Consider the following 12,260-nt stretch of genomic DNA (forward strand, 5'->3'; position numbering starts at 1 on the left):
TTACTGTACAGCACATCCTAATTAAACAGTTTACACTTTGACACCAGATTCAACTACTTGCTTTCCTCCTTGAAAATGGTCCTATATTCAATGTGTGGTAGGATTTATTTAAGAATTTATATAGAGTCTTAAAAGATTAAGATTTTTCTAGATGCATTCTTAGTCCACATGCAGTTCTCAGATTTAATCCTCTATTCTGGATGTTTTCTGTGATTGAGAATACTGACTATAACCTGGTTTATGAGGACTGAAAAGTAAAATATGGTAGGTGTGGGTAGAAGATATCCCAGGTGAAAGAGTGGATATTTTTCCCAGGCACTTCATGTCTGTATTAACATATGGACACTTGAATCTGTCAGGGTTGGAAAGGGATTCTAGAAGGGAAGAAAAAAAACATTTAGATTATTATGCTCGCTAAACAGTGATGATTCTTTATTTATTTGCATTGAGAGCCTCTTAAAATACCTCCAGTTCCTTAACCCAACTGATACTATTTACAGTTCTTGTGAGAGTGGCCCTCTTCTTTATTCCATGTTCCTTTACCAAATAAATTGTGGCATACATAAGGGAGTTTGTAAGTGCTTTCTATTTAATATTCACTAAAACCAGCTATGGAGGTATAATTATGCCTTTTTCTAAAAGGGTAAAGATATTATACCCCCATAATGTTAAACAAATTTCTTAGCTCATTTGTTAAGGAGCTGTAATGATAAACTAAGTATGTCTATTGCAATAAATGAGCTCAACTTGTGTCAGTTTAGAAAATAAGTCAAATTTAGATAATTCTCAGGTGTTTCTACACATTCACAGTCTCAACACTCAAGGTCTTCTCATGCTAATCTTCCAGAGGTGTCTGTCTTCTGTTCTTACCTGCACCTACCATCTTCTCTTAGCAGAAGTTTCCATGTCTCTCAATCCCTGGTTCCCAATTTAGTTTAAGGAAACACCGTCTTTAAAACAGCATGTTTTTGTGTGATGGAGCTGGACTCAGATGTGATCTTTGTTCACAAGCCTCTCCTGTTACTTTTACCGGAACTGTAGTTGGTGCTGGGGTTTAATATATACCCAGTGGACCTGAATCTCTGGACTGACCATGTGATAGCCAAGCCCTGAGCCTCAACAGACTTCAGCTCCTACACTCTGGTTTATTGGACTTACCCCACTCAGCTAATATGGAGGTGAAGAAGGTCAGTCACCACACCAGGGAGCCCAGAGTGCCTACAGCTGAAAGCAGGAGGATTACATCCAGCATACATGTGGAATCTAAGCCCCTTCTTGATATATATGTGGAGTGGACACAACCATTCCAAGGTCCACAGGATGGAGGAATAGAGTATTGATTAGAGTGGACTTACTGATATTCTATTCATGAACTATTGTGATTAGTAATAGAAGAAAATGTGGCATTGGTGTGGAGAGGGTGGCCATGGCGGCTGCTGGGGGTAGGGAATGGGAGGAAGAGATGGGATATGGGGGTGTTTTTGGGACTTGGAGTTGTCCTGGGTGGTGCTGCAGGGACAGTTACCAGACATTGTATGTCCTCCCATGACCCACTGGGTGGAACGTGGGAGAGTGTGGGCTATGGTGTGGACCATTGACCACGAGGTGCAGCGGTGCTCAGAGATGTATTCACCAAATGCAATGAATGTCTCATGATGATGGAGGAGATTGTTTTTATGGGGGTAGGAGTGGGGCAAGGAGGGTGGGAGTATATGGGGACCTCATATTTTTTTTAATGTAATATTAAAAAATAAATAAAGACAAAAAAAAAAAAACAACAGTACTGCAAACAACCAGGCTCCTTCCACTTTCATATTTGATAATTAATATCCATTTTTCCACATATCCACAACAGTCTTACAATCTTTAGTTTGACATCTTATTTTGTGAGAGTTGTCTTTAATTATTGCAGATTCATATTACAAGAGCACCTTCTTTAATTAAAATCTGACCTTTGTTTTTGAGATTATTTGTGAGGGCATAAATATAATAAGCATTTTCAAACAATTACCAGCCTTATTAGTTTACGAAGCACAGTCTTTTACCTTGTCACACAAAGGTTGCATTCTGAATTACTTTTTTAAAATAATTTTTCCCCAAAGTCACGTTACTAATGAAGAAAAACATTGACCTTAAAAAAAGAGAACAGAGTGAAATAATGATATCTTTTTATTTAATTGAACACTTTTTACATACTTCCTATTCTCTACCCCATCTATGCTCTTTGCAGATTTGATGGCAGTGCTCTTTGCTCCTAACTCCAGGTCACTGAAACAAAAGCATTCCTCATACTTACATTCCAATTTTTCAGTGTACCTTCCTTTGGAAGAGGAAGTGAAAGATTCCCTGGCGAATCTGCTTAGTCTTTATACTATAAATAATGGGGTTCATCACAGGGGGAACCAGCAGGTAGATATTGGCAATGACCACATGGACAAGTGGAGGGGCATGCTTGGCAAAGCGGTGAGTCATAGACAGGCTCACCATGGGCAGATAGAGGACCAGAACAGCCAGGATGTGGGACAGGCAGTTACTGAGGGCACGGAATCTCTCAGTCCAGGAGGCTGTGCTCAAGATACTTTTCAGGATGAGAGTATAGGAGAGCACAATGAGCAGTGGGTCCATCACAATAATAAACAAGACCAGAGCAAATCCATACCAGCTGTTTACCCGAATGTCAGCACAGACCAGGCGAATCATATCCTGGTGGAGGCAGTAGGAGTGAGAGAGGAGGTGTGAGCCACAGAAGGGCAGGCGCTTGAGTAGGAAAAGGGAGGAAAGAACAGCCAGCCCACAGCGGCAAATGATGCCTAACCCAATCTTGCCAATGACTTCATTAGTAAGAATAGAGGTGTAATGGAGGGGGCGGCAGATGGCCACATAGCGGTCAAAGGCCATAGCCAAAAGGACAGACGATTCCATGAAAGAGAATCCATGGAGGAAGAAGAACTGAGCAAAACAGGCTTCAAAGCTGATCTTCCGAATGTTGAAGCAGAGGAGTGGCATGACTGTGGGCAGGGTGGTGAGGGTGAGACCCAGGTCAGTCAGGGCCAGCATGGAGAGAAATAGGTACATGGGCTGGTGGAGGGATGTCTCCGTGCGGATGACGTTGAGGATGATGGTGTTTCCCATGATGGAGATGGTGTAGAGGCAGCAGAAGGGGATGGAGATCCAGATGTGGGAAGCCTCAAATCCAGGAATGCCCGTGAGAATGAAGTAGAAGTGGTCTTGGGTGTTGTTAGATAGGTGGGACATGACCGGTGAATGCAGGAGCAAAATCTGTGTAGTCTACATTAAGAAGCTCATGAGTTTGCTACTGCCATAGAGTCATTATCTACTCAATCCAGGATCCAAATTTGGGTCTGAGATTACTTTTTATAAAAACATCAGTGAGATACATACGAATCAGACCTCTAAAATCTAATAAAATTCTATTCTATTTAAAATAACTTTTTTCCCCAACATTCACATCTTCTGCCATGCCCTAGAATATAGTTTTATGCTTTCTGTAAAATATTCTAATACTTTTCTTACCATGTCCTTTGTATATATGTATATGTACATACATCCTTTTTATATTCATTTACAGTGAGTACTCTTATTAATATTTCAAATAATTGTCCAATAACCAAGTCCAAATATTTTTATCAGTCCACATTTGTTTACTTGAAATCACAGAAAAAATAAGAGTGTGCTGACTATGTCCTTCTATTTAATTGAAATAGTATTGAGAGAGTGGGATGTATAAAAAATAATACCCAGGCTCTTGCTTCAGCCACTGTGGGCAAACTTTTATTTGGAACACTGGAGAAGGTGATTACAGGTTCAGTTTGTGCATGTTGAATTTGGTGTTCATAATTGTTATCCAAAAGAAATGACAATTAAGCAAATAAATATAAGTCCCCAAAGCCTGGAGAAGTCTGATAGTAGCTGTCTTTGGCATATTGATGGTAGCTGAGAACCTAGGATTTGGTGTTATATCCTAGGCAAGATTTTAGGATGAGAAAAGAAGGAGACCCAGAACAGATATAAGGAAATTCAATGTATATTATATTTAATATACATGGGATAATATATAATTTCATACTTGGGTAGATGTGGAAAAAGCAAAGAAGATAGTGAAGGACTTCTCACAGTTGTGAGCACACAGAACAAGTACAATGGAAGTCCCAGAGGCCAAGGAAGTAAAGGAGTGCTCACCACAGTTCAGTGGAGCTCAGACATCAATTAAGATGAGTGTCAAGAAGCATCTCTTTAATTTATGGACATGAATATTGATGAGAACCTTTTGGAAAGACAATTCAGTAGATTTAAAGGAAGAGAAGCCAAATTACAGTGAACTGAGCTGTAAATTGATATGAATAATTGTAGTTTCTATAGACCATGTATCTAGAGGGTCAATGCAATAAAAAAAATAGAATAATGAATATGACTTGATTAAATGAATTCTTATAAATTTTTAGAGTATTCTGAGAATGGAAGTTTTAATATTCCTTACAGAAAATACACATAGCCCTTAGTGGGTTTCTAGAAATGGAGTCTAAACACATGCCTCCTAAGTTATCCACATATGCTTAGCAGGAAAATCTTTAAACTCAATAATTTAGAAAATAAGGCAAAATAAAATGAAGGGAAATGGGAAAAATAAGATCAAGACAAACATGGATTTTTTTTAATTAGAAAAAGATTTTAAAATTCAGATTTGATAAAAATCATAGTTAAAAACTATTTCTTTGAAAGGGTCAATGTAATTTAAAACTCTACTATCAAATCTGATTCCAGAAAATAATTGAAATTTAATGAGAGAGACAGAAATGCAGGGAAAGTATAGAGGACAATGAGAGATGACAAATAAAATAGTCAATAAAGTCCTCTAGGACTTAAACTGAAAACCAAAAGTCAAGAAGTCAGAACAGAGGTTTTATAAATGTCCTAGCATAGAGTCCTAATGGACTTGGGCTATTATGTCTGAGGTATTAGAATGTACTAAAATAGTCTATATAGTGTGTATGCTAACCAGAGAGAAAGTAATCTATAGAATGATAAAGGCAAGAAAATTCTAGAGACAAATGCTAGTGGAGTCCATGCACGCCCTGTGCAAGAGGCATGTCTTATTTGTGCAACCAGGAAATGGCAGCACCATGATGGCTAACTGAGGTCATTTGGCTTGGTACTATTAGACATTTAATTATTAAACTCCAATGCAGGTATTTCTGACCATAATTTGGATTCCTACATTATTTTTTTTTTGGTGGGATACAAACTTTTCATGCATGTGCTACTCCCCTTGGTTTCTATGCTTCAGTTTCCATTAACTTGGTTCTTGTGAAAATTCCAATTATAGGGAGAAATATTTGGTTTTTGACAGAATCATGTTTATTTTCTAGCAAGTTCATTACTTTTTCCTGCATTGTAAAAAAAAACCTAATTTCTAAAATGATTACTAATGTCATTTCAGAATGTTCTTGAGAACCAAGACATCAAAATTTGTTACCTTCCAAACACCTTCTTTTAAACTTCAGTATTTCAAATTTCAATCTGTCCCTCACAGTAAATTGTGTCTTAGTATTGTGATTGAATACAACTCAGACAATCCATGTGCTATGTTTATAGCTATGGAAGGTGAAAAGTAAGGGATGAAACAATGAAAATGGCAACAATATGATTTGCAGAGAACCTCCTATGTGTTAAGCAATATTCCCAGATCTTTACTTGTTTTAAATCTCTTAATTTAACTATTCCATAGTTTTAAATAATGAGAAACAAGTGGTTTTAATAGGAGTAATAATATTTTTCTTCAAAAAGCAAAAGTAATATGATGGAACAAGTGGTCTATAAATTCTTTTTTCAGTTTGAGATGAAAATAAAAAAGGAGTCTTAGAGGGGTAAGGTGGATGATATGAGCATTTCCAACAAGGTAAATGTACATGACATATCCAGGAGTTGTTGTCCTCTGTAGTAGTGTCTCAGTGTGGGCCCAAATACAGGCAAGGTCGAAACTGATGTAGAAAAGTTGGTGGGAACAGCGTGAGGCTCTGGAGGAAGGTGGTGATGACATCAAAAGGCTTTAAGCCAAGGACTGACATCATCACAATTACAGCCAGGAGAAGGGGAGGTAAGTGAACGGGAACAAAAGAAGATAGATTTAAGGGAAAACAGGGTTTTTGAAAAAAATCATGTGGGAAATGTGTGAATAGTGTCCCTGTATGTGTGTGTGAGTGTGCAGGTGCACGTTGGTGTGGTGGTGGTGGGATGGAAAGAAGAAATGACAGAGAACCATTTGAAAGTCCATTATAGAGAATTTTTGATAGGTTTTTAAAAAATTCTCCAGACAGTCCTAAAGGCAGTTGGCCCAAATTAAGAAAACAGAAACAAAAGTTTAAGGCTTGATACCAGTAAATCTTGACAGGGATTTTACTGTGTTGTAAGACAGTTATTTCAAGTCTCTTGAGTGATTCTCCCATAGGTAAAATTCTTAGGGACTTTCTACCAGGCACAGTTGGTAAGGATTCCTACATTAGGTGTGAGGGCATTTTATTTACCTATTTGGCAATCTTTCGATACTGCCTCTTCGTTCCTATGACTTGTCCTTGAGGGGTAAGATCTGTATTCAGAGACTGGAATATACTGAGGATATCATTTCTTTACTTACTCAGGTGCAGTGACATGGCTGGGAAAACGCAAGTCCTCACTGGTGGTCTGTGTGATTTACAATCCCCTGCCTTGTTCATGCAAGTGTATTCCTTGTTCAGATGCTTTGATTTCATGCTTTCCCTGAACTCTGCTCTTTCTGAGACATTGGTTGAGCTATTTACAGGCCAGAGAAGAAGACAAAGTGGGAATAATAGGGATACCACCCAGAAGAGGCCAATTTTCAGGGCAGGATTTGTTGAGAGATGATCCCTTGGCTCTTACTAACATGCACTGAAAATGCTTTGGCCTCAATGGTCACAGCTGAGGTGTAAAAAGGAACGAGGGCACCAGAGCTACTCTTTGAACAGTGGGAGGACAGTGAAAAATCTCTGGGTGGGTCACTTCACTTCATGTTCCTTCTCTACCACATTCCCTCAATTCAGTCCCACCTCCTCTCAATATGTCTGTAAGTGGGTTGGCTTCCCCCTCTCCCTAGTCTCGAGGCAGCATGTCCTGTTCTCATTCCGGTGATACCGCCTCCCCAGGTGTCCCTTCCTTAGCACTGATCAGTCACAGGGCTGTCCACCCTCACCTGTGTGCTCTCTGTTTTCTTAGTGGTCCCTGTGGCTTCTTTGCTCTGCTCTGGGGCTGGAGGTGGTTATATCCCTGATTGGAACACAGGAGACATACAGAGAAACCCCTAGAAGGATCTTGAAGGAGTGTGATGTTTGTGATCGGAGACCTGAGGCCCTAAGGGACAGAACCAGGAAGTGAGTGAAATAAGCAAGAAACCTTACTATGTTCCTGTTACAAATAATTGAGAGGATGTTATCTGGTTCAGGAGGGGAAGCAAGTTCTCTTACAAATTAGTTCTGAGCAGCTTTCCCGTAAGGAAGCTGTATCCTAAGGGACATGAAGGACCATGGCTTGCAGGGAGAGTTGCATAGATCCCTTAAGGGAAATGTTATTGTCAGGAACAAAAAAAATGATTTGGGTTTGCCTAAAAAATCTATCTCATTAAAGATTACATGTGAAATATGAAAAATAGCTTGATGATGGATTTATATTCTACTTCTCTCCAAAAGCAAGTCCAGGTAACCCACATAGAGAATATTTTAAGATTATTGGGAAACAAAATTTAAAGTTAAGAAGAAATATCTCTTGTCTTCAATTACTATCCAGACAACTGGTTTAAGAAAGGAAAATAACAGCAAAGATAAGTATAATAGCAGTTAATATTAACTGTCTTCTCAAACTATATTGCAATTGAGCAGAGCTAGCACAGAAGTGTGAAATGTGACAATTTTGTGAGGTGACATGGAAAGGACCTAGCCCACAATGGCAGATGTTGTCTTGGTGTCCATTACTTTTCTTTTGCTCATTGGTTCTTTTCTGCTTATTGCCAAGGTGGTATGGTTTTGAAAGAAGTTGCTGTGTTATAACAGATTGACATCTCAGATATGAACAAACTCGGATTTGATGCAGGGGAAGCATTACAGATGTCTTGATGAATTTGAGATTTCTTCTTATAGGTATTAGCTGCTATGTACAGGGTGACTGTTTCTCCTAGGAAGGCCGATTCAATAGTCAGGCAAAAAGGAGCCACGATGAGTACTATCTAGAGAGATCTGACCTAGGATTTTATGTATGATGTCCTCTAGTGTATAGTTCACCCTAGTCAGTGCATGTAGCTGTCTGTAGGTTCAATGTGAGAAATCTCTCTTATCATGTATCAGCTAAAGCATAGAGAATTTCCTGCAAAGAGGGCTTGTCTTTTTGATGCCTACTGTAGTCTGAACTCTGCTTCTTGGAATCATTCTGGGCTCAGGAAAGCTCTACCTCTATACCATTTACATTGCCACAAAATGGTAATTATGGTGATAGAGCTCAGTATAAAGTTATAAACCCTAACATTATAGAGTGTAAATAACCAATACAATTTGGGGGCAAAGATTTTGGGAATATTATGCATATCGTTAATCCATCATTCTTAGTAGCTAGGGATCAAAAGCCATAATGTAGATTAAAATAAAAATAAAATAAAATGTGTATTAGTAAGTATGAAGGCAAAATTGGAAAAATATTGATAATTCTTGAATTTCAATAAAGAGTATGTAAGAATGCATAATACTCTTCTCTCCCTTTTCATGTGTATTTGAACATTTCCATTAAAAACTGATATAATAAATTAGTAGTGTGAAGACGGTGGGATTCTAGGCAGTCCATTATTTCTATTGTTTATTGTAGGGGAATAATAATAGTGTTTAAAGAAATATGTCAGTGGGTCCTACTTTGGAATTTGTGTTCCTGAGTGTGAAGGAGTTGCACTCTGATGTGACCTTTCTACACATGCCCCTTCTGTCACTTTTACTGAACGTGTGGTTGACAGTGGTGTTGGTATATACTCAGGAGACTTGAATCTCTGGACTGTCCATGTGCCTGCTGGAACCTGAGCCTCAGCAGAGTTGCAACTCCTACTCTCTTGTTTGTTGAACTTACCTAGGTCAGCTAACAGGGAGGTGAAGATGGTCAACCACCACACCAGTGAACTGAGAATGCCTACGACTACAAGCAGGAAAATTGCATTCATCATCCATGTGGGATCTAAGCCCCCTCTCAATATAGAGGTGGAGAGAAAATCACCATCCCAGGGTCCACAGGATGGAGGAATAAAATATGGACTAGGGTAAACTTACTGATAGTCTACTATAGAACTATTATGACTAGTAATGGAAGAAATTGTATCATTGATGTGGAGAAAGTAGCCACGGTAGTTGCTGAGGGCAGGGAGAGGGAAGAAGAGATGTAAAGTGGGGGCATTTTTGGGACTTGGAGTTGTCCTAAATAATACTGCAGGGACAGATGCTGGACAGTATATATCCTGCCATAACCCACTGAATGCAGTAGGGGAGAGTGTAAACTACAATGTAAACTATAATCCATGTGGTGCAGCAGTGCTCCAAAACATATTCACCAAATGCAATGAATGTGCCACAATGATGAAAGAGGTTGTTGATGTGGAAGGAATGGGGTGGGGGTGTGTGTGGGGTATATGGGAACCTCTTATTTTTTAATGTAACATTTTTTTGTGATCTATGTATCTTAAAAAAAATACAATAAAAAATAATAGGGGTGGGGGTTGGGAGTGGGGTATATGGGAACCTCTTATGTTTTTATTTTTTATTTTTTTTCTGAGAGGTCAACTGTAAGTTTTATTGTTGCTCCTATGAAGATAATAGATAATGATCTTTTTAAAAGATATTTATTTCTCCCAGCCCCCTAATTGTTTTTGGTCTTCTCTTTTTGGGAGGCACCAGGAACATAACCTGGGACCTCCCATGTGGGAGGAGGTGCCTAATCCCCCTAGCGACCCCTGCTCCCTGCTTTTTTGCATCTCTCATTGTTTCCTTGCTGTGTTTTTTGGTTGCATCATCTTAGTGCATCATCTTGTGTCAGTTCACTGTGCCTGCCCATTATGCCAGCTCACTGTCTTCTTTAGAAGGCATCAGAACTGAACCTGGGCTTCCTATGTGCTAGGCAGGAGCTCAGTTACCTGAGCCACAATGCTTCCCAACATAATGGTCTTTATGCTCTGGCTGCTCTTAAAGTTTCTATCATTACGTTTCCACATATTGACTATAATGTCTTCTTTGTATTAATCCTGCTTGGAGATTGCAGAACTTCTTGAATCTGTGACTTTATGTACTTTACCAATTTAGAAAAATTCTCAACTATTAGTTCTTTACTCCTGTTTCATTCACTCTCCTCAACTTTTTGTACTCCAATTACATGTGTGTTAGACCTTATCACTGTCTCCCATATGTCTATTATGCTCTTTTCTTTATTTCCTTTTTTCTCTTTACTTCATTCTATATATTTTCTTTGACCTGTTTCCAAGTCAGGTCATTCTTTTATGCTGAAGACCTGAAACTGATATGCTATTTAAACTCATCTTTGAGTTCTTAATTTCAGTTATTATATTTTCAGGTCTAGAATTTCTGCTTACTATATTAATAGATCAGGATATCACATGCAATTCTCCAACTTTAATCTTTTTCTCCTTTGACTACCTATAGTCTTGAACATTCTAATCATTGCTATTTTAATTTTTGTCTTTATTTATTTTTTTGATGTTACATTAAAAAATATAAGGTCCCCATATATCCCCCACCCCCCTCACCCCACTCCTCCTATAACAACAACCTCTTCCATCATCATGGGACATTCATTGCACTTGGTGAATACATCTCTGAGCACTGCTGCAACACATGATCAGTGGTCCACATGATAGTTTACACTCTCCCCCAGTCCACCCAGTGGGCCATGGCAGGACATACAGTGTCCAGTAACTGTCCCTGAAGTACCACCCAGGATAACTCCAAGTCCTGAAAATGCTCCTACATCACATCTTTTCTTCCCACTCCCCACCCTCTGCAGCTATTCTGTGGCCACTTTCTCCACATCAATACAACATTTACTTCCATTACTAATCACAATAGTTCCAGAATAGAATATCAATAAGTGCACTCTAATCCATACTCGAATCCTCCATCCTGTGGACCCTGGGACAGTTATGTCCACTCCACCTCTATATCAAGAGGGTGCTTAGATTCCACCTGGATGGTGGATGCAATTCTCCTGCTTTCAGTTGTAGGCACTCTTGGCTCCCTGCTGTTGTGGTTGACTTTCTTCACCTCCCTGTTAGCTGGTTGGGGTAAGTCCAATAAACCAGAGGGTAGGAATTGCAAGTCTATTGAGGCTCAGGGCCTGGCTATCACATGGACAATCCAGAAATTCAGGTCCCCTGAGTATACATCAAACCCCAGCACCAACCACAGGCCCAGTAAAAGTAACAGGAGAGGCTTGTGAACAAAGATCACATCTGAGTCCAACTCCATCACACTGTGGAACACAAACTCCAAAGTAGGGCCAACTGACATGGCACTGAACTCCAGAGTCATCTGCCATGACCATAGAACCTGTGGGTATATGTAGCCCTCAGAAGAACCAATACCTGAGGTTGTATCTACTTTAGCTGTCTCTGGGATTCTGCTGAGGTGTGTGTAAGGGCGACCCTTCTGATGACCTCCCAGCTCTTTTTGGAGATTCACAGCCATATAAACTCATTTGCTCTTTATATTTCCCCCTTTAATTCAAGATCGAAAAGCATTTTTAACTCCTGATATTACACGTAGGCTGAGCTATTCTGCTGGTCTGAGTTGACCCTTTTATTCAAAGTCATTCTCCAGTCACATCATCAGCTGGTACTTGGTGGTAATTCCTCAGTGCCAGGGAGGTTCATTCCCAGGAGTCATGTACCATGCTGGGGGGAAGGCAATGCATTTACATGCTGAGTTTGGCTTAGAGACTGGCCACATTTGAGCAACATGGAGGCTCCCAGGAGGTAACCCTTAGCCACCCTGCAGCTCTAGGTGTAGTTCTTATTTCAGGCACACAGGTTCACAAGCATAGTCATTAGCATCAAGGGCTCATTAATGGACCATTCTTCCTTACTGGTCTTAGCATTGCAGCTGGGGGATTGTTGCTTTTCCATTAGGGAATGTGACAGAACTCCCCTGGCCAGGAACTTAGTACTCCCCCAGTCATCGTTCCCAACTGTAATCACT

General features: G+C 39.6%; 1 protein-coding gene across 1 annotated transcript; it reads right to left on the reverse strand.

Moving 5' to 3' along the window:
* Window positions 1-2,307: 2,307 nt before the first annotated feature.
* LOC101433338 (olfactory receptor 51Q1-like) lies at window positions 2,308-3,255 on the reverse strand. Its single transcript, XM_004447528.3, has one exon. The coding sequence runs from the start codon at window positions 3,253-3,255 to the stop codon at window positions 2,308-2,310; it is 948 nt and encodes a 315-aa protein (XP_004447585.1).
* Between the last annotated feature and the right edge of the window lie 9,005 nt (window positions 3,256-12,260).

Source organism: Dasypus novemcinctus, chromosome 10 (assembly GCF_030445035.2).
Source record: "Dasypus novemcinctus isolate mDasNov1 chromosome 10, mDasNov1.1.hap2, whole genome shotgun sequence".
Lineage (NCBI taxonomy): Eukaryota > Metazoa > Chordata > Mammalia > Cingulata > Dasypodidae > Dasypus > Dasypus novemcinctus.